A 22,043-nucleotide genomic window follows, 5' to 3' on the forward strand; every position below is an offset into this window, starting at 1 on the left:
CCCTGCAGAGAATTCTGCTGGAAGTAAGAGGAGGCCAACGACACCCAAGGGAAAGGCCCCACCTCTGGAAGACCTGGCTGGCTTCAAAGAACTCTTCCAAACCCCTCATCAAGCCAAGGAACCAATGACTGATGACAAAACCACCAAAACACCCTGTACATCTCCACAGTCAGAGTCAGTCAACACACCAAGTAGAAGGGGACGTCTCAGGACACCTTCCCAGAAGGTGAATGTGCAGGAGGACCTCTCAGCTCTCAGGAAACCTCAACAAACACCAGGAAAAGCCACACGGTCACCCAGAGAACCAGAGGGTGGTGACAAGGGCATTGCAGTGTCTCAGGAAGCTCCAGAAGAGATGCTAGACCTTGCAGAAAAGGTACCTTCAGCCAAGAGGCGACCAAGGACACCCAAGGGAAAGGCCCAGCCCCTGGAAGATCTGACCGGCTTCAAGGAGCTCTTCCAAACCCCAGATCAAGCCAGGGAACCCATGACAGATGCCAAAACCACCAAAACACCCTGTACATCTCCACAACCAGAACCAGTCAACACACCAAGTAGGACACCTTCCCAAAAAGTGAATGTGCTGGAAGGCCTCTCAGCTCTCAGGAAACCTCAACAAACACCAGGAAAAACCACACAGTCACCCAGAGAACCAGAGGGTGGTGACAAGGGCATTGCAGTGTCTCAGGAAGCTCCAGAAGAGATGCTAGACCTTACAGAAAAGGTACCTTCAGCCAAGAGGAGACCAAGGACACCCAAGAGAAAGGCCCAGCCCCTGGAAGACCTGACTGGCTTTAAGGAGCTCTTCCAAACCCCAGATCAAGCCAGGGAACCAATGACAGATGCCAAAACCACCAAAACACTCTATAAATCACCAGCAGAAACAGTCAACACGCCGACCAGTAAGAAGAGACGACTCAAGTCACCTCCCCGGGAAGTGGGCACAGAGGAGGAGCTCTCAGTGCTCAGGAGGCCTGCACAGACTCCACGGGGAACCAGGCACTCAGGAGAAGCAGGAAGTGATTTTGAAGACATCAAAGCATTCACAGGAACGCTGAGGCAGAAACTGGACCCTGGAATTAAGAGGCAGCTAAGAACACCTAAGGAAAAGGTCCAATCTCTAGAAGACCTGACTGGCTTCAGAGAGCTCTTCCAGACCCCAGATCACACCAAGGAGCCAAGGGCTGTTCTCAAAACCCCTAAGATGCTCTGTCAGTCTCCACTACTGGAACCAGTCAACATAACACCAGGTGGAAGGGGAAGTCTCAGGACACCTTCCCAAAAAGTGGACATGCAGGAAGACCGCTCAGCTCTCTGGAAGCCTACACATACACCAGGGGTGACCACACACTCACCCAAAGAACCAGAGGGTGGCGACAGAGGCGCTGCAGTGTCTCGGGAAGCTCCAGAAGAGAAACCAGACCCTGCAGAACATTCAACTGCAAGCAAGAGGCGGCCAAGGACACCCCAGGAAAAGGCCCAACTCTTGGAAGACCTGGATGGCTTCAAAGAGCTCTTCCAAACCCCAGATCGTGCAAATGGAGCAATGACTGATGACAAACTCACCACAATGCCCTGTACATCTCCACCAGCAGAACCATTCAACACACCAACAAGTGAGAAGAGACGACTCAAGTCCTCTCCCCAGAAAGTGGGTGTAAAGGAGGAGCTCTCGGCACTCAGGAGGCCCGCACAGACTCCACGGGGAACCAGGCACTCAGAAGGAGAACAAGCAGGTGATGGTGAAGAAAAAGCATTTAAGAAAACTCCAAAGCAGAAACTGGACTCAGCAGAAAGTTTAACTGGAAGCAAGAGGCGGCCAAGAGCATCACTTAAGGAAAAGGCCCAGCCCCTGGAAGACCTGACTGGCTTTAAAGAGCTCTTCCAAACCCCACGTCAATCCAAGGAACCAATGACTGATAACAGTATCCCTCAAATGCTCTGCCAGTCTCCACAACCAGAACCAGTCACCATAACACCAGGTAGAAGGGGGCATCTCAGGACACCTTCCAAGACAGTGGACAGGCAGGAAGACTGCTCAGCTCTCAGGAAGCCTCAGCAAACACCGGGGGAAACCACACACTCACCCAGAGAACCAGAAGATGGTGACAGAGGCACTGCAGTGTCTCAGGAAGCTCCAGAAGAGAAACCAGACTCTGCAGAAAACGTAACTGCACACAAGAGGTGGCCAAGGATAACTAAGGAGAAAGCCCAGCCCCTGGAAGACCTGAGTGGCTTCAAAGAGCTCTTCCAAACCCCAGATCATGCAAAGCAACCCATAATGATCGATGACCATCCCCCTGCCATACCCTGTAAATCACCAGCAGAACCTGTTACCAGGAGAACAGGTAGAAAGAAACAACTCAGGTCATCGCCAGAGAAAGTGGGTGTAGAAGAGCCCTCAGCACTCAGGAGGCCCTCCCAGACTCCAGAGGAAGCCACACGCATGCAGAGAGAAGCTGAAGAGGATGAAAAAGACATCAAAGTGTGTAAGAAAACTTCAAGGCAGAAACTGGTCTCAGCAGAAAATGTAACTGGCATCAAGAGTCGGCTAAGAAACATTAAAGAAAAGGCCCAACCCACAGAAGACCCAGCCAGGGTCAAAGAGCCCTTCCAAAACCCCAACCAGACTGAGGAACCAGCGAGTGATGTAAAAATCGCTCCAGCGTCCTGCCAGTCTCCACCAGTTCAACCAGTCATCAGGAGAACGACCAGACAGAGACGGCTCAGGTCACCACCAGGAAAAGTGGCCATGGAAGAGCCCTCAGCGTCCACAGGGCCTACACAGACGCCAGGGGATACACACACAGAGCCTGTAGGCAAAGGAAAAGACAGCAAGGTGTTGAAGGAAACTTCAGGGCAGAAACTGAGTCCTGCAGAGAATGTAACAGGCATCAGGAGTCGGCTAAGAACACTTAAGAAAAAGACCCAACCCTTGGAAGACTCAGCCAGTGTCAAAGAGCTCTTCCAAAAGCCAGATCAGGCCAAAGAAGCAGACGGTGATGTTACAATAGCTCCAGGGCCCCGCCCATCCCCACCAGCAGAACCGGTCACCAGGCCAATAAGCAGAAAGAGGCGGCCCAAGTCATCACCAGAGAAAGTGGACAAAGAAGAGCCCACACCGACACCAGGGGAAAGCACACGGGGCCAGCCTGCACGTGATGAAGAAGACAGCAGAGTGCTGAAGGAAAATCCAAGGCAGAAACTCAATCCTGCAGAAAATGTACCTGGAGTCCGGAGTCGGCTAAGAACACTGAGGGAAAAGACCCAACCCCTGGAAGACCCAGCCAGCGTCAAAGAGCTCTTCCAAGACCCAGATCAGGTCAAAGAGCCAGAGGGTGATGTTACAACCATTCCAATGCCCCGCCAGTCTCCACCAGCAAAACCCATCACCAGACCAACAAGCAGAAAGAGGCGACTTAAGGCGTCGCCAGAGAAAGTGGACATAGAAAGGCCCTCGGCGCTCAGAGAGCCCACATGGACACCAGGGGAAACCACACACAGCGAGCCTGTACATGATGAAAAAGACAACAGAGTGTTGAAGGAAAATTCAAAGCAGAAACTCAATCCTGCAGAAAATGTAACTGGAGTCCGGAGTCGGCTAAGAACACTGAGGGAAAAGACCCAACCCCTGGAAGACCCAGCCAGCGTCAAAGAGCTCTTCCAAGACCCAGATCAGGTCAAAGAGCCAGAGGGTGATGTTACAACCATTCCAATGCCCCGCCAGTCTCCACCAGCAAAACCCATCACCAGACCAACAAGCAGAAAGAGGCGACTTAAGGCGTCGCCAGAGAAAGTGGACATAGAAAGGCCCTCGGCGCTCAGAGAGCCCACACGGACACCAGGGGAAACCACACACAGCGAGCCTGTACATGATGAAAAAGACAACAGAGTGTTGAAGGAAAATTCAAAGCAGAAACTCAATCCAGCAGAAAATGTAATTGGGGTCAGGAGCCGACTAAGAACACTGAAGGAAAAGACCCAACCCCTGAAAGACCTGGCCGGTGCCAAAGAGCTCTTCCAAAAGCAAGATGGGGCCAAGGAACCAGTGAGTGATGTTACGATGGCTCCAGCGCCCCACCAGTCTCCACCAGCACAACCAGTCACCAGGAGAACAGGTAGACAGAAACAGCTCAGGTCACCACCAAGAAAAGTGGCTATAGACAAGCCCTCAGCGGTTAGCAGGCCTGCACAGACTCCAGGGGAAATGACGCACACAGAACCTGTGGGCGATGAGAACAAGATCAAGATGGCCAAGGAAACGTCAAGGAGGAACCTGAACTCAGCAGAAAACTTCATTGGCGTCAGGAGTCGGCAAAAAGCATTTCAGGAGAAGACGGTGGAAGACCCAGCCGGTTCCCAGGAGCCCTTCCAAAAGCCTGATCAGGCCGAGGAACTGGAAAGCAGTTCTACTGCCATCAAGAGAGCCTCAAAGCAAACAGCAGACAGAAGACCTGTAGAAACATCCCGAAGAGTCCTCAGGGCCCCTAAAGTAAGATTCACAGAAGACCTTGTGGGCAGCAGAGAGCCTGCAAAACACCCAGGTGAAAGTTGCGTTTCCCCGTCCCCCGAGAGGGAGCAGGGAGAAGACGGAAGAGTCACAGGCAGGAAGAGACTGCGCCCTGTGACAGCTGCCCAGGACCCCGAGGACGAGAGGCCACTCCAGAAGAAGCAGAGGACAGCCCCCAGGGAGACACGGGAGCCCCCTGAACCCCCAGGAGTGAAGAAGAGAAGCCTGTGGACTTTGGCACAAAGGACTGAACCTGGGGGAAACCTGCCCAACGATGACCTAAAAGCTAAAGCTACGGATCCGCAAGAAGTCGCACAGGCTCCGAATAAGGTGATGGGAGGAGTGATGTGACTGTGCCCTGTGGGCTTCCCAGGTGGCGGCGGTCGTAAAGAGCCCGCCTGCCAATGCAGGAGACGTAAGAGATGCGGATTTGATCCCTGGGTCGGAAAGATCCCCTGGAGGAGGGCATGGCGACCCACTCCAGCCTTCTTGCCTGGAGGATCCTATGGACAGAGGAGCCTGGCAGGCTGCAGTCCATGGGGTCGCAAAGAGTTGAACATGACTGAATGACTTGGCACAGCACAGCACCTTGGGTGGATGCTCTCCATTCTGGCATAAATTTGCTATCAACTGTATGTAACCCCGATGTAAGTGTGGGTCCCCTTTCCCTCGGGGTCCACAGGCAACACAGTGAGTAGCTGCAGAATTGGAAGCGTCCCCTTAGAGTTTACAGAGCTGTTGCTCGGTCGTGTCCGACTGCAACCCCATGGACTATCGCTCTCCAGGTTCATGTGTCCATGGGATTCTTCAGGCAAGAAGACTGGAGTGGGTTGCTGTTTCACTCTCCAGGGGATCTTCCTATGTTCGTCTTCAAAGATATGGAGCTTTATGCCGAGAAAAAGTGGGCAACTCAGACCTGCCTTGTTCTAGACACTGAGACCTGGAGGGCTGAGTACAAGTAGTATCTGCATCCGTACTTAAACAATTGGAACAATTCGCCCAGGGTATGTGTGTCCTGGGAAGACCATCACTGTCCAGGCTGTTGGCGAAAGTGTTTGTCGCTTAGTTGTGTCCAGCGTTTTGCGACCCTGTGAACTGCAGCCCGCTAGCCTCCTCTGTCCAGGGGATTCTCCAGGCAGAACACTGGAGTGGGTTGCCATTCCCTTCTCCAGGGGATCTTCCCGACCCAGGGATTGAACCCAGGCCCCCTGCACGGCAGGCAGATTCTTTACCATCTAAGCCAGTAGGGAAGCTATACGTGTTGTCAGAGACGTTTGTAAATTGGATTCCAGAAACTGAAATTTTCCTGTTCTGGTCTAGCAATGACTTGAAGGATTAGGAAATCATTTTCTGTCTGAATATTGGGGTGTTTTCCTGGAATATCCTTTTAATGCTTGTTAAAATCACGTTGTGTGTGACAGACATTGTGGTTGGAGTTCATACTGAATTCCTTACTTAGGGTTTATTGGTGTAAATGGTGATTTCTCTGTAGGAGCAAATTGACAGGTACACCCCTGACTTGCTTAGACTTACTTGCATGTTAGGATATGAATCAATGGCAAATGTTGCAATTGATTCCCCTTTGAGTTCACTTTCAAATGATGTTCTCCATGTTGAGATTTGTAATTTGTATTCCTCATTCTTGACATTTTGTGGATGTCTTTTGAATTTTTTTAGGGAGTGTCCCTGCGTTCCAGGCGTCCTGCTAAAACTTCTGTAGAGGAGCAAAGACCTGAGGTTCTTATATCAGAAGAAAAGGTGAAAATAAAGAGAAGCGAAAAGAAGTCCGTGCAGCCCTCCCAGGAGATGAAGCTCCAGAGCCCTGAAGATGGAGCCAAGAAGCCTGCCTCTGGGGGCAAAGTTGAAGAGAGGAGGACACGCTCAAGACCTGGGAGGCAGAACCAGCCGCCTTTGCCTGAGGCTGCAGAAGAGAAAGCGAGGGAGGGAAGGGTGGACATCCCAGCGAAGAAGCAGGAAGAGAAAGAAGGGACAGGACATTCAGACCCCAAGGGTTCGAGATCCAGAAAGGTTAGCGTCCGCCCTCGAGGAAACCCTTCAGAGACTGCATCCGAGCAGAGAGCGACCCGGAGTGCCAAGAGATGTGCCCACAGTCTTCAGAAGGCTAGTAATCTCCTGTTGCTCTTTTTCTAAGCATAGACACTACATCAGTAGAGGTTTACCCCACGCTGCGAGAGCAGATGGAGCAAATGGGATAATAGGCTGCCAACCCTCAGTTAAACTAGCATGAGAAGCAGGCGTCTAAACCATATTCTGTGGCTCAGTATTCAGGTGGATGTGGCTTAGGAATTCCACTTGAATAGTAAATTCACACGATGATATCTTCTTTCAGGGGATTTATCCAGTTAGTGCTTTCTGAGTGCTCACTGCACTCCTGTACTAAGATTCCAGGCACTGCCTTCAGTGTGTGGTTAGAGATTGAACAAATTTCCCGAAAGGTAATGCTTGATTTCAGAGGTGTCCCCTTGGAAAGCTGGGGCACAGAGTGGGTGAGGGGTCCGTAGACAAACAGCCCCGTGAACAGTTCCCATTCAGGAAGCAGCCTGGTGTCCTTTCCTCCTCCCAAAGACGGCAACCCAAGCGTGGTCTCCGCTCACACTCAGCCCCAAGCGTGGTCTCCGCTCACGCTCAGCCAGCACTGAGTGATGTCCCCTCTGGACACACCAGTTGTTCAGAAGGTCCAAAAGGCTTCAGCCTGGTTACACGTTTGAATTCACTTTTTCTGAGTGGTATTTATAAAAATCAGTGAAAAACGTATGTGGAATTTTTTTTTCTTTTTTATGATGTATTTATAACTTAAAAATAGCTTACCAACCTTTCTGTCAAGGCACAATATTTAACTTTAAAGATTTACATAGTAAGAGTTTAAGGCAGCTTTCACAGTCTCTATTTTAAAGCTCACTGCCAACTTCAAGACTAGTTTTCTGGAGCTAAAGGCCTGCATCGCACCCTGTAAGGATTCGGGTTTTTGCAGAATATAGTTGGTTACACAAACTGTTCTTTCAAATGATTTAAGAGATATTTTTCTTCCCAAACAGGAAAGTGACAATGTGTGTGTCAAGAAAATGAGAACCAGAAGTCGTCGAGACCCTGAAGATATATAGCTAAGAAGTTTAAAGGGAGGGGGGAGTAATGAATTTAATGATAAGTTGTAGTACGATATTTGCCGTAAGTTTTAAAGTGAATTCTGTACATAATGCTGTTGGGGGTGGGGTGGGGTGGGGGTTTAAGGGAAGAAGGCTTAGAATTTTCTAACTCAAGAGTTTATTCAAAAGCCCCCACATGGAGATTATGAAGGAGACCGCTGAGTCTCCTAAATTAGTAAAAAATTTAAGACTTGAGCAGGGGGTGGGGGGGTGGGGGGAGTTTGCCAAGGTGTGGCCTTCATCTCGGCAAAATGAAGCCCCGGGGTTTGTGACTGCCGAGTCGATGCCGTTGCCGTGGGCTCCCGCGTTCGCCAGGCTGCTGTAAATGCTTCTCTGTGTGTCTGTGCCCTTTGTGTGCGTCCTCATGCAAACGTGAAAGGCGGGGGCTCAGGACGCAGGGATGAATGGGCAGAGGACGAGAACAATGACAGTCAGGGCGTCCGCCTTCACCCCGGGGAGACCGCGGGTCCAGGCGCTCGGGCTGCGGGCCATCTGCACAGGACAGTCCTGTTTGCTGCCTTGGCCTCGGAGGCGAGAGACGTGATTCCGAGGCTGGTCTGTGCCACCATCTGCAGGGTAGCGTGACGCTTTGCTTGAGGAGGGCCTGCCAGCTTGCCTGTTCCACGTGAAGTGTCTCTGTCTGAACTAGGACTGCTTTCATCTGAGAGGGCATCTCCCCACCCTGCCTGAGGGCCGCTGACGCGTGCCCCTCGAGTCCACGTCCTGACACCCCTCCACGCCCTTGTGTCCTGTTTTCCGACTCCCCTGTGCTCTCTCTGCCCATACCTGTTGCCCTGACCTTGTGCCTTCCCCCAGAAAGCGGCCATTTCTGACACTTGGAGCTCGAGGCCGTTGCATGTCGTTTTTCGCCTGATCGTCCGTCCTCCTTTGGTTTCAGAGCCGCCCGTCTCACTGCTGTTTTGCTCTGTCCTCCGGCTCCTCCGTGTTCCCTGGGTCGGACGCGAGCGCCCCGTCCCCTCCAGTCACCCGTGTGGAGGCCTCCCCATCTGCCTGCCCTGCCTGGTGGAGGCTAGGCTGGAGGCCGGGGGGTCACTGTGCCCGCGCGCGCGAGCTGTCACCCCTGCCTCCGTCGACTCTCGTGTCCCCCCGGGTCTGGCGTGGAGCGAGGTCCACATCACAATAAATGCCTTTGAACAAATGCATGAGTCCAGGCACATCTGTCTGAGTCAGGGGCATTTGTTTGCTATTTTGGCTGCCTTATTAATACAGTTATTTAGACGGCATTGCCTGAAATTGGGGGTCATCATCAAGTGGGGCCGGAAAGAAAGTGGGGTTCCGACAAGCAGAAGGGATGGTGTTTTAGGAAGTGTAAGCCTCATCAGAAAAGGCCTTCTGGACGTGAGCCATCAGTGTGTCACTGAGGCAAAATCCAAGGAACACAGGAACTTCCTGTGAGTGAGTTGTTCTGCCAACACTTCAGATTTAGCGATAATTATGAACTTCATGTATAGAAAAATTTCAGTTAGCTGTGTTCCTGGGGAATGGGGTAAAAATTAATTAAAAAGCCATTAGGGTTCATTTCTAACCCCAAATCTCACTGAACTATGTCAGCACATTTTCTCGCCTTCTTAAGCAGAATATTTGAAGAGCATAAGAAGGGTGGTTTTTTCCTTAAAAAACGAAATAGAACTGCCATATGACCCAGTAATCCCACTTCTGGGCATACACACCGAGGAAACCAGAATTGAAAGAGACACGTGTACCCCAATGTTCATCGCAGCACTGTTTATAATAGCCAGGACATGGAAGCAACCTAGATGTCCATCAGCAGACGAATGGAAAGAAAGCTGTGGTACATATACACAATGGAATATTATTCAGCCATTAAAAAGAATAATTTGAATCAGTTCTAATGAGGTGGATGAAACTGGAGCCTATTATACAGAGTGAAGTAAGCCAGAAACACCAGTACAGTATACGAACGCATATATATATGGAATTTAGAAGGTAATGATAATCCTGTATGCGAGACAGGAAAAGAGACACAGATGTATAGAACAGTCTTTTGGACTCTGTGGGAGAGGGAGAGGGTGGGATGATTTGGGAGAATGGCACTGAAACATGTATAATATCATATAAGAAACGAGTCGCCAGTCCAGGTTTAATGCAGGATACAGGGTGCTTGGGGCTGGTGCACTGGGATGGGGAACACATGTACACCCGTGGCGGATTCAAGTCTATGTGTGGCAAAACCAACACAATATTGTAAAATAATTAAGTAAAAAAGAAAGAAGGGTGGTTTTATTTTATATGGTTGTAGGTGCTGAGTTAGAAAAGGTCATTCAAATGTGTTTAAAAAAATGCACGTCCACAGGACACATCCTTTAGCATTTTTTGGGGGAGGAAGCATCAGATAGAAATATTAACCATTATATTACTATTTAGCAAGGCTAATTGTGTGCTTGAGAATGGGGTACAAGAAATAAACATCTACTCACTGTGTGATTTGGTAACTTCTCTGAGCTTCAGATTCCAAGAAAGTAGCATCGCTCTGATGGAAAGCTCTCATTAAATGGAAGCTGCTGCGGCTGCTAAGTTGCTTCAGTCGCGTCCAACTCTGTGCGATCCCAGAGACGACAATCCACCAGGCTCCCCCATCCCTGGGATTCTCCAGGCAAGAACACTGGAGTGGGTTGCCATTTCCTTCTAATTTCACTTTATCTCCAAGTTTTCCATGATGTGATTTTTTTGCTTTAATTTTCTACCAGTCATCTCTTGCCTTCCTTAGTTAAGACTCTATCCCCCACATGTAGTATTCACACATGCATACATGAACACACACACACACCCACTCATGCACACACGCACACACATGAATATACAAGGTTTCTTACATGTGTTCATACACACATGCATGTAGTACACACACATATATGTACAGACACCCATTCATTCACACACATATGCACGGATACACAGTATCACACGCACATGCTCACACACGCATGTAGTATATTCACATGCATACATGTACACAGGCACACACCCGTTCATTCACACATGTATACATACATACACATGGATCCATACCCATTCATTCACACATACACATACATACACATGGATATACACCTATTTATTCACACACACTCATGCTCACACACACACACACCCTCTGCTCTCTTCCCCACTCTTGCTTCCCTTCAGCTCTGAGCTCAGCTCCAGTGAGACTCCCTCCAAGAGGCCTGTTTCAGTCCTACCCTGGTTTCCCAGGCCAGGTTGTCCCCCTGTTTCGTGGCCCAGAGTCATGCTGTACTTCCTGGTGGAATAGAGCACAGTGAGAACTAGGTGCCCACCCCGAGGACAAAGCTTTGTCCATCCAGGGTCAGACCACAGACTGACAAGTCTACACCCTGATGATCAGGTGCAGGAAGTGTCTGAGACGAAATGATGTTAAAACTCAGTGTTTTTATTAAAGGGAGGAAGGGGGAAAGAAAATCATACCAGAGACAGTGGCAGAAAGGGGTGGGGCAGAGGGCCGGCTCCCAGCCTCCTGCCTGCATTTCCACAACTGCCATAGCCAGACAGGAACTCCTCCCAGCCAGGAGACCCGCTGGGTCCTGCAGGAACAGCCCTGGTATTTGGGGGAGGGGACTCCCCACCACCCAGGCCTTGTCCTCCTTGTCTGGACTCCAGGACAGGGATTTGGTCCAGGCTGCAGAATCAGCAAATGACCATGCTTGTTGCCCAGAGGCTGGCTGCCCTGATGCAACCAGATTCTGGGAGTGAACTTGCAGGCAAGTCCCAGGGGTAGCAGCCTGCGGTGGGTTGGCTATAATGTGAATAACAAAGGGTCAGTATCCATGTTTTAAACAGAATTACTATAAATGAATATGGAGAAGGGAATGGCAACCCACTCTGGTATTCTTGCCCGGAGAATCCTATGGACAGAGGAGCCTGGTGGGCTACAGTCCATGGGGTCACAAAGAGTTGGACATGACTGAGCGACTAACACAAAATAAATGAATAAGGCAAAGTCAAATGACTCAATTAGGAAGATGGATAAAAAATACAAATTGGTGATTCAGAGATGAAATACAAATAAATGTGAAAAGATGCTCAACCCACTAGAAGTTAAGGAAATGCAAACTGATTGAAGGCATGTTTCTTTTCTTTTTTTGCCTCAGCTTGACAAGAGCTCAAAGGCTTGCCGTTATCCATGGTTAGTGATGGGGACCATCCACATTGTAGATGGTCTTCAATTACTGGAAAAGCCACAGAGCCTGCTAAAAGTCATGCCCCTAACCTGCGCCATCCAATCCCAGCCAGGTGCTGACCTCCTCTGGCCATCGGCTCACCTGCTGGCCTGTCCTGAGATCTGTTATCACAGGGGGTGCATTGGTGTGTTTCTATTTGACAACAGGCCCCTCTGGGGTAGACCTGGGGTTTGTTCCCTCTCAGCCCCTCACACCCTCCTGAGTCTGTGTACCCCGCCAGGTGGTCAAGTCTGTTTGTCCCTGGTTGCCTGGGAGTGCTGGTTCCTGTCCTCATGGACCGTCCTCCAAAACTCCTCCTTGCCCCGTCCTCGCTGTCTCCTGCCTCAGGCTGCGTCTGCACCTTCCATTCTCCTGCTGTGTTACACTTATGGGGGAAAGAGCCCCCACCACACCGAGAGCAGAAGTGAGCCCCCCCTATTTAACAGACATGCAGACAGATCCATACGTGCGTGTTCAGTCGTGTCCAACTCTGCAACCCCATGGACGGCAGCCCGCCAGGCTCGTCTGTCCATAGAATTCTCCAGGCAAGAATACTGGAGTGGGTTGCCATTTCCTTCTCTAGGGGATCTTCCCAACCCAGGGATCGCACCCGCTTCTCATGTCTCCTGCATTGGCCAGTGGGTTCTTTTATCACTAGCATCACCTGGGAAACCCACAGACCCATAAGGCAAACCCAATAGCTAGAGGGTCCATAGGAGCAAACAGATTCATTGCAGGTGATTTTTTTCAGATAAAGGGGAATAAAGGTTTTAAGATGATCCATTTTAACAAATATAACAAAGCTTAGGAGAAGGCAATGGCACCCCACTCCAGTACTCTTGCCTGGGAAATCCCACGGACGGAGGACCCTGGTAGGCTACAGTCCACGGGGTCACGAAGAGTCGGACACGACTGAGCGATTTCATTTTCACTTTTCACTTTCATGCACTGGAGAAGGAAATGGCAACCCACTCCAGTATTCTTGCTGGGACAAACCCAGGGACCGGAGCCTGGTGGGCTGCCGTCTATGGGGTCGCACAGTCGGACATGACTGACGTGACTTAGCAGCAGCAACAAAGCTTATAAAATTTATTAAATAAATGCGACCAGTAATAAAAAGCATATGCTTCAATTTCCACATTAGGCCCAGAATATCTGAAAGAGGAAGCTGGTATGTGAATTAGGGAAGGTGTGAAACTGAAAGAGAGAGTGATCTGGGATCCCCAGACATAGATGTGGAAAGGAAGGCCTAACAGGAGTTGGTTTTAGGAGGGGAAGCAGTGTGGGAAAGGCTTTCTGATCCCGCCTGGCAATGGACTCGGAGCATTCGGTCACCTTCCTTGTATATTCTGAGAAACCACTGTTCAGAGCTTCTGTTTGGACTCTAGGAAGGTCGCCCTCTGTAAGGTGGTTATAATCCAGGCTTCACAAACCACTCAGGGCTTCTGAAGACCAGTGCACTGGCCATCACATCCACACGTGTCTGTGGCACATCTTAGTTAAATTTTACAAGTCCTAAAATTGTCTACATAAATCCATGCTTACCTCCTAATGAATGTCTCGTCTAGAAGGATTTAAGGCATAGGAATAAGATTAGGAGACTTCACTGAAGAAAGAGACGCAGGCTGAGAGTCAAAGTAAAGATTTATCCTTGCAACAGAATATTTTGGATCTTGCAATTTGCATATACAAATTCAGCAACATTCACTGGCATTGGAATCAGAGCAAGATCAAATGAGAAATGGGATAAAAGAAAAAAAATGATAGTTGAAACCAGAAAACATACATATATTATAAAGATTGCACATAAATTAAACACAACTTAGTTAAACACAACAGAAATATCAGTAATCATACATTAAAAAAAAAAAAAAAAAGGCATGTCTCCAAATGCTGAAACAGGCATCAGGCTCATTTTAAAAAGTTTTAAAAAATACATAAAAATACCTTTTAAAACACTGGTACGCAGTCTTCATTCATAGAGCACATGGAGAGAAACAGTAAAGAGTCACACAGTGACCAATAAAGCAAGGAGATCAGAATTGGTCGTCTTCTAATCGCTATTTGGCATTTGAATGCAACCGCATGCAACAGAGAAACACGTCAAAGGAAAAATGACTTTACCAGCATGGCGCTGTTCAGTTATGTACAACGGACTTTCTTTGACCCAAGGGGAGGAGGTGCCAACTTTCAGGGCAAGACAGACAGGATGTGGAGTCCTGGAGCGCCCACCGAGGCTGGAATCAGAGCTGCGGGGTGATGGCAGGGGCCCGGAGGCTGGCGACTGAGCCCCCCGGGGAGGCAAGTGCTGCTGTGATTGTGGAGGGAGCACCCCAGGGCCAGTGGCGTTTGCTCTGTTCTCAGAACCACCAGCGTGGAGCCTCAGCAGATGCAGGCAATGGCCCAAGGGGCAGGAGATACAAACGGGGTGCTTCCTCGAGGGCACCCCTGAAAAGGTCTACCTTAATCCCACGCCACGGATGCCAGCTAGACCACGAAGGGTCTGCAGGACATTCAGTGCAGGCTCCTGAAGTTGGCCCCATCCAGGCCCTTGGACGCTGCGATCCTGTGTTGCCATCACTGCAAACAGCAGCTCTGTTTCTAGGCTTCGGTGCTCAGTTTTCTCTCTTCCCCTTTAGTCAGAGAAGGACTTCAGGCTCGGGAATTTGACAATGGAAACAAATGGGGCCACCTGATGCGTCTCGCGAAGCTCCTCCCGTGTTCCTCTTTGACCCAAAATCATCACAGTGTGCCCAGAAGGGAGAGGGCGGCGGTCGGCTGCGTGAGGAGCCCAGGGCTGCTGCTGGTGGCATGGCAGCACCCACAAAGTTGTGCTTTTGTCCATCCATCTGGGCTCCTCCTCTGACCTTTGGGTGGGGCGTGGAGGAGCAGAAGAACCTTGATTACCTGTGGGCCTGTTATTAGGACATCATCTACCATGGGTTGCAGTCGTGCAATCAGTTACCAGTGGAAATATCAAATTAGATCTTTAGATTCATATCTCTTTTAGAAAGCAAAAAAAAAAAAGTACCCCAAAATGTACATGTTAAATGATTACAGAAAGGTAGACCAGATGTCTTTTTTTACATTGTGCTCATCTGCTTAGGCACCTGATGGCCATAGACAGGTCGCTGCCATTAAATTAAACCTTTCAAGGTTCATCCTCTTTTTTTTTTCGCCCCACAAGCCAATCCTGAGTGGCAATGAGATCATTATTATCCAGTGTCAGAAGTCTCAACAGGAACCATTCAAAAAGAAGTTAGTCTACAGTAAGGATTTCTCTTTCTTTCCTTTTATTAAATATTAAGGAGTGGGACTTAAAAAAACTGTATAAATCTAGATTTTAAGATTTTTTTTTCTTACAAACAGTCTTAACTTTTACAAGAGATTTTCTAAAATACCAAAACACTTCTCAGAAAGTTTAAAGCATAATCGCTTGTGGTTGCCGGACGGTTTCTCCCGGGAGGAGCTCCTGGCTTCTCTGTGCGTGTCAGATGCGCTGTCTGACCTTTTGGATGGGAAGTGACTTTTTATCGTGCCTCGAGGTATAGCTCACGACTAGCAGGGCAGAATGGTGGAGTGCGGGTGGGGGCAGAGGAGGGAGAAGGGCAGTGGGTGTGACTCTCAGAGGGTCACCTGAGTCAACCACCCAGACAGATGGAGAGCAAGCAGCGCCCGGGGACTGAAGCTCCGAGAGCCGGTTTGCTGGGCCCGAGGCCACAGGGCCTCGGGAAGACTGGCCTTCACATCTCTTTTGTCTTGACAAGATGTCACAACACAGTCTTGAATGAATGCATGTTTAAGGATCACTACACAGCCACCAATTACTCCAGAGGGTTTTAGACCTGGACTCAGGTTGTAAAGTCTTCTTTGATCTTTAGAAGGTAAAGGGAGACCACACAGACTGAGACTGAGGTCTATAAGACTCCTTGTTTGCACTGTATCTTCACGAGCAGTTTGCCTTCGAAAAACTGCTGCTGTGCAGGGCTGTGAAATCAGTATCAGGAAATTTTCCACTAATTTCTGAGTCCTCGACTGTTTCCTAATGAAGCTGTAGTTAGTACCCTGCATAAATAAACACACTCGGCACATTAAGATTTTTAGAGGCGCTAACTGTGTGAAGTTAAATGATATGAATCTAATGAAAAATTAAAATTTTTTTAATGATATTAGCAGAAATATATATTTTATGGGATATTATTTGACCTTAATACATTATTCCAGTTTTTAAAGGGCGTATTTAAGATTTAACAGCTTTACAGCAGGTGGCCTTTAAAGCATAACAAAATATATACAAAGAAATTAGGAAGGATATTAATGTCAACTATGAAATAAATTAACATGATTTTTACAAAATATACTGACCATTAAATTAAAAAATATTTTAAGGCAGGAATTTTCATTTGAAATTAGCATAATCAGAAAATATATCAATAAAATCTTGTACCACTTTGTAGCAGAATTCATACTGTTCCTGAAAAAGAAAACCAAGAACATATTAAAATAATATTAAAGATATATTTAATTAATTTAATTAGAAGAAACACTAAAGAGAAGACATAAAAAAGTCTGACCAGTTATTAAAATACTGTATATCCTGATGCATATAAACTTCTGCTACATAATTTAGTTTTTAGGCACACGTTTCCAAATCTACTTTTCTACATAGAAAATGTCAGTGTTTCAACTCAGTGTATTTTGGACTCACTCTCTGAGTGAGAGATCTCTAGTTTTCATATTTAAACTAAAAACCACTACTTCGGAATGAAAAAATAATAGCAAACCTAACATCAAACTTCATAATGCAAAGAAAATAATCTATAAAAGTTAAATAAGATGGAAATGTAGATTATTTTTAAACCTAAATTTACACTACAAAAGGGCATTGCTTTATATCAACTTTACTAAAATTTAAAAGAATGATGCCTTGCATCTGCAGGTGCACACTCAGTCGTGTCCGATTCTTTGTGAATACACAGACTGCAGCCCGTCAGGCTCCTCTGTCCACAGAATTTTCCAGGCAAGAATACTGGAGTGGGTCACCACTTCCTACTCCAGGGGATCTTCCCGACCCAAGGACTGAACCCCTATCTCTTGTGTCTCCTACACTGGCCGCAGATTCTTTGCCACTGAGCCACCTGGGAAGGCCCCACTGCACATCTGTGTGAGGGTCTTAACTTCTAAGTACACTTGGACATCGCCTGACTTCCAACCTTCCAGCAGCTCTTTGAGGTTGTGAGACTAGAGCCAGGTGATGGGTTAACGGGGGACAGGTGAGCAGGGCATGTGACACTACCAGTAACGAGCACTGAAAAGAAGAAATGAGGACTTCGCTGGTGCTCCAGCGGGTAAGCCTTGGCACTTCCAATGCAGGGGGTGCGTGTTCGATCCCTGGTTGGAGAACTAAGATCCCACACGCTGGGCAGTGCGGCCAAAGGGCTGGGGGGAGGAAGAAACGAAACAGATGGGGAAAATGGCAATGCCTGGACTTTCTTGGTGAGCCTACCATGTGTCTAGGAAAACCATGAGCACAACAGTAAGCAGACATGGGGGTAGACCCCGGTGGTTTGAGGAACAGCAGACGGCAGCTACCCCTGCAGACCCCGGTCACTTGCTGGCCCAGTGAATATGGGAGCTGGGGAAGCAGGGGGCCCAAGGGAGGCTCCTAGCCCCCTCCTCTTCTTTCCCAGCACCTTGGGTTCAGCCTCTTACCTAAATTCACACTGAACAAGAATCTACTGGCCTTTGGTTTGGAAGAGGCCAAACATTAGCCCTTCTAGCCCTTCTGGGGTCTTGGTCCAGCCAGCATAGGACAGAGCTGTGCTTTGCAGGGAAAGAAAGACGGAGCCAAAAGCTGATGTCCTGTGGTTGCAGGGGCGTTGGGAGAGTCAAGAGTCACTACAGGGTCCTCCCTTCCAGCTACTAAGATCCCACCCAGTCACCCAGCTCTTGGAAGGAAAGAGAAAGTGCCTGCATCAGGACTGAGTGAGCATAGAGAACCAGTGGGCTGTGCCAGGGGCCTGGGAGGGCAAGTCCTAAGATAGGAAGCCTTGGGGAAAACTCCAATACATTGGCCACCTAATGTGAAGAACTGACTCATTGGAAAACACGCTGATGCTGGGAAAGATGGAAGGTGGGAGGAGAAGGGGACGACAGAGGATGAGATGGTTGGATGGCATCACCGACTCAATGGCATGAGTTTGAGTAAGCTCCGGGAGTTGGTGATGGACCGGGAGGCCTGGCGTGCTGCAGTCCGTGGGGTCAGAAAGAGTCGGACACAACTGAGCAACTGAACTGAACTGGAACTGAACTGGGGAAAATAAATATGTCCCTGGAGAAGTGCATGGCAACCCGCCCCAGTGTTCTTGCCTGGAGGATCCCGCGGACAGAAGAACCTGGTGGGCTACAGTCCATGGGGGGTCTCAGAAATTCGAACATGACAAACACTTTCACTTTTCTTGGGAAAAGCAACGGGTTATAATAGTCTTGAAAACTGAACTTGCTGTTGCAGGACAATCACTGAATTTGGTAGGGAGGCATCTCTTCTGAAAACCAGAAAGGGTGGGTTTTCACCACGGAATGAATGAAAACCTATGGGCAACTGCACTCTGCATGGATTCCTTAAGCCCCCTGGGCAGCGTCTGGAGGCTGAGTGAGACCCAGCCAAGGACACGAGTCCACGTGGCCGGCGGAAGGCAGAAGATGGCAAGAATCAGGACTGTAAATGTCCCCGCCGCTTGTGAACGTCTGCGTCTGTAAGCGTAGACTGGAATCTGCAGGAACAGTTCGCTGACGTGCAGCGGGGCCTCTGTTCAACAGGTCTTATCATCCAAAGGCAGGGCTGTGCCCCTCCTCACATGTCTGCCCAGGGGACAGACCCCACCCCGATGCAAGGGAGGAAGGGAGTCTGTGAAGCTTGACTGTATGCTGTCTGGGACTTTCAGCTCTCTGTCCTGGAAACGTAACCTCCCTCCTTCCTTCCTGGTGGACTTGAACTCCTTCAGTGCAACATACATCAAATGCAACATGAGACAATTCTCAACTCCTCCGGAAGCCCTTTCTTACCAGGGTCTGCACCATGTGTGGCCTCTGAAGTCGTAAACTCTTCACAGCTTGGAATACATCTAAAAGCCCCTCAGCCTTGACCCGTTCCAGAATGTTGCTGAGTGCTATGAAAGTCCCTGTCCGCCCAGCTCCAGCACTGCAGAGAGAACACGGAGTAAGACACCGAAACTCGCCCGTGGGCACGAGAAACCCATAGCCTCCAGCAGGCCCTGCAAGCCAGGCTGAATGACCGGAGCCTGGCTCTTTAAACGACCATTTTATATGTAGCTTGGCTCTGGACTGGGAGTCAGCAAACACAGAAGTCCTCAAGAACGTGCCTAAATGTAACATGAGTCAGATCAGAACCAGTGATGAGTTTTCAAGCTGGTGGACCCATTTCCCTTCCTCCTTGTGGGGGGACTCTCAGAGGATGGCCCCTGGACGGGCAGCAGCTACATCACCTGGAAACTTCTTAGGAGCGAAACCCCTCCCGGTTCAGGCGTAGGGAGCTGCAATCCTGGCCCAGACTCCCCTTTTGTGCAGGGACCACCTTCCGAGACAGGAGGCGTGCAGGTGGATGGAAGGGTTGCTTGGACAAAGGGTTGCTTCCTGGCAGGAAGGGTCAGATCCCGACAGTGAAGGTCTGCATCTCTTCTACTTAGCAGAATCATTCGGATAAACCCTACAGAAGCAGACCCTCTTGGGAGAGAGAGAGCAGGCCTAACGGAGGCAGGCTTGGCTGGCCTCTTCCACGGAGCCCTCGGTGGACGCGGGGTTCCCACGGGGGCCCCAAATCCCGACTGTGGGTTTCGCTCATCTTTGTTGGCAACCCTGGTGCCCGACACCTATAACGTTCAGTCTGGGTTTGCGGAGGCGGAACAAGAAGGAACTCGGTTCTCATTTATTCTAAAGGACATCTACGAAGGCACCAGGGACTGAAAACCGAGGTGTGTGCACCCCCTGCTGGCCGTGCCCGAAGGGTGCATCTCTGGGTCCAAGGTCAGGAAAGCGGCCAGACCAATCTTCCAGGTTAAGCCGGGCTTTGTTGACACGAGGGGTAAGCGGGTGGGGGCGAGTGGCAGTCAGAGAAATGGGCGCCACATGTAGACAGAGGCACAGAAGTGCAGTCTTAGAAGCAAATCAGACCCCACCCCAAGATCAGACACCCCAAGCTCCCGCAGGAAGAGTTTTGCAAGGGTGATCAAGGTCCCTGCCAGCAGGAGGGCCTGGGCCAGAAGGAAGGAGAGCTGGCACGTCTCCATGGGATTCACCCTCTGCCTCATAGAGCTGTTTATCAAGGTTCTTGCTGGGGGGTGGGGGCGGGGTGTCCTGCTGCATCCAGGTGCCCCCCGGTGGGTCCTTCTCCTCATGGTGGGGGGTGGGGGGCTTGGGAGCCAGGCTGAGTGGCGTCAGGATGGGCTGGGGCTGCGGACCCTCTGTTATGGACCCCGGCCTGGACATCCCTGAGTAGTTCAAGAAAAGCTTCCTGCTGTGCTGGGTGGGCATGCCAGCCAGAGCCCCGCCGCTCTTTCAAAACAAAGATAATTCAAGTTCAAGGTTTGTCTGAGCTATGCTTGGAAATTTCTTTTTTTTTTTTTGATGACTTAAAAAGCACAAAGAAACGTGTCTGAGTCGCTTCCTGACTCCTTCTCACCAAATGCTTCTGCAAGTCTAGGAAGATATTTACGCGTTTGTGTTAAGTCTGGGAGCGGGGGAAGGTGAAGAAGACAGTCCAGAGAAGGGTTGCTGAGGGGAGCGGTGCACTGGGCGTGGGGTCCATGTCAGGCCTACCAGGAGGGGGCGCCCCGGGGCCCACTTGCCTGCAATGCACGGTGATTGGATGGTTGCCAGTCTGCTGCTGCTGCTTCTGCACGGCCGCGATGAGGTCGATCATGCCTTTGCCCTCAGCCGGGATCCCAATCTCGGGCCAGCCGTGGAAGTGGAACTGCCGCACCACCCGCGTCTGCTCCTCCGGCCGGGCCAGGGGCTACAGGGCGGGAAGAGCGTCTCAGGGCTGAGTAGTCACAGTCACCCGGCCGCCCTCCCAACCTTGCCCGGGGGGGATTCGGGCCACAATCTGGAGCAGCCCGTGGAGTTCTCATTTGGCTGGACTCCCAGATGCTGGCTACTCGTAGGCTGTGGTCACCCTAAAGCAGAAGGCCAGCCGTGCCTCTTTCTGGGTGGGGGTCATGACAGTCAAAGGATGCTCCCCGGAGCCCACAGGGCCTGCCAGACCCCATTATGGGATCCTGGGCAGTTTTTCTTGAGATGACAAGAATCATCCATGTTTTGTAAGAAGCCAGGACTCACTTCCCTGATAGCTCAGTCAAGAACCTTGCTGCAATGCAGGAGACCCCAGTTCGATTCCTGGGTCGGGAAGATCCCCTGGAGAAAGGATAGCTACCCACTCCAGTATTCTTGGGCTTCCCTTGTGGTTCAGCTGATAAAGAATCTGCCTGCAATGTGAGAGACCTGGGTTCGACCCCTGGATTGGGAAGATCCCCAAGAGAAGGGCATAGGCTACCCACTCCAGTATTCTGGCCTGGAGAATTCCAAGGAATGTATAGTCCATGGGATCGCAAAGAGTTGGACACAACTGGGTGACTTTGACTTTCAGGACCCACCATGTCTCTTCAAGGCTGGGGATAAGCAGTTTCAGAGTCTAGGGGCCCTGGGTCTTTCTGTGATCCATGTGGAGGAGACCAAGTCTTTGGGCAAAGCTGGGTTTCTCTGTACTGACCGTCTTGAACTCGGAATCAGATCCCACAGGTAGGTCATTTTACCCATGGTTGACACACAGGGAGAGTTCCCAAGACCTGGCTGGTGAGGGGTGGTGGGAGGTTCTGAGAAGGGGTCTGGCAGAGAAGCCCGGGAGGCCTCTGTGGCGTCACGCATTCATTCCTCCTGCTCTCTGACCCACGGTTGTTTCTCCCAGGGACTGGGCAGTGGTAGGATGCCTCTTGGAGTCGGGTACCTGGCCCCACCATCCCTGGGCTCCAGCAAGGAGCTGGGGGACGATCATGGAGGTGAAATCTTACGGGAGATCAGCCACTTGGTAACACGGCTGCCAACTGCCCATACTGACCACTGACACGAACGTGGGGATCT

At 50.0% G+C, this 22,043-nt stretch overlaps 2 protein-coding genes across 6 annotated transcripts in view; one reads left to right on the forward strand and one right to left on the reverse strand.

Moving 5' to 3' along the window:
- Positions 1 to 8,824, forward strand: part of MKI67 (marker of proliferation Ki-67) — a 29,453-nt gene extending 20,629 nt beyond the window's left edge. For 3 of the 4 annotated variants that reach the window (XM_010859145.1, XM_010859147.1, XM_010859146.1), the window contains exons 13-15: positions 31 to 4,840; positions 6,188 to 6,631; positions 7,567 to 8,824. In XM_010859145.1, coding sequence (XP_010857447.1) covers positions 31 to 4,840; positions 6,188 to 6,631; positions 7,567 to 7,632 — 5,320 coding nt within the window. In that variant the 3' untranslated portion in view covers positions 7,633 to 8,824. The remainder of the gene's footprint in view (positions 1 to 30; positions 4,841 to 6,187; positions 6,632 to 7,566) is intronic. The other variant, XM_010859148.1, reaches the window with a different exon arrangement.
- A 6,701-nt stretch (positions 8,825 to 15,525) lies between these two features.
- Positions 15,526 to 22,043, reverse strand: part of PTPRE (protein tyrosine phosphatase, receptor type, E) — an 85,863-nt gene continuing 79,345 nt past the window's right edge. For both annotated transcript variants that reach the window (XM_010859150.1, XM_010859149.1), the window contains 3 exons: positions 20,756 to 20,922; positions 18,957 to 19,092; positions 15,526 to 16,365 (listed from right to left, as the gene is read on the reverse strand). In XM_010859150.1, the coding sequence (XP_010857452.1) occupies positions 16,291 to 16,365; positions 18,957 to 19,092; positions 20,756 to 20,922 (378 nt within the window). In that variant the 3' untranslated portion in view covers positions 15,526 to 16,290. The remainder of the gene's footprint in view (positions 16,366 to 18,956; positions 19,093 to 20,755; positions 20,923 to 22,043) is intronic.

Source organism: Bison bison, unplaced genomic scaffold (genome assembly GCF_000754665.1).
Source record: "Bison bison bison isolate TAMUID 2011002044 unplaced genomic scaffold, Bison_UMD1.0 scf7180017864456, whole genome shotgun sequence".
In the NCBI taxonomy this organism is placed as follows: Eukaryota; Metazoa; Chordata; class Mammalia; order Artiodactyla; family Bovidae; genus Bison; species Bison bison.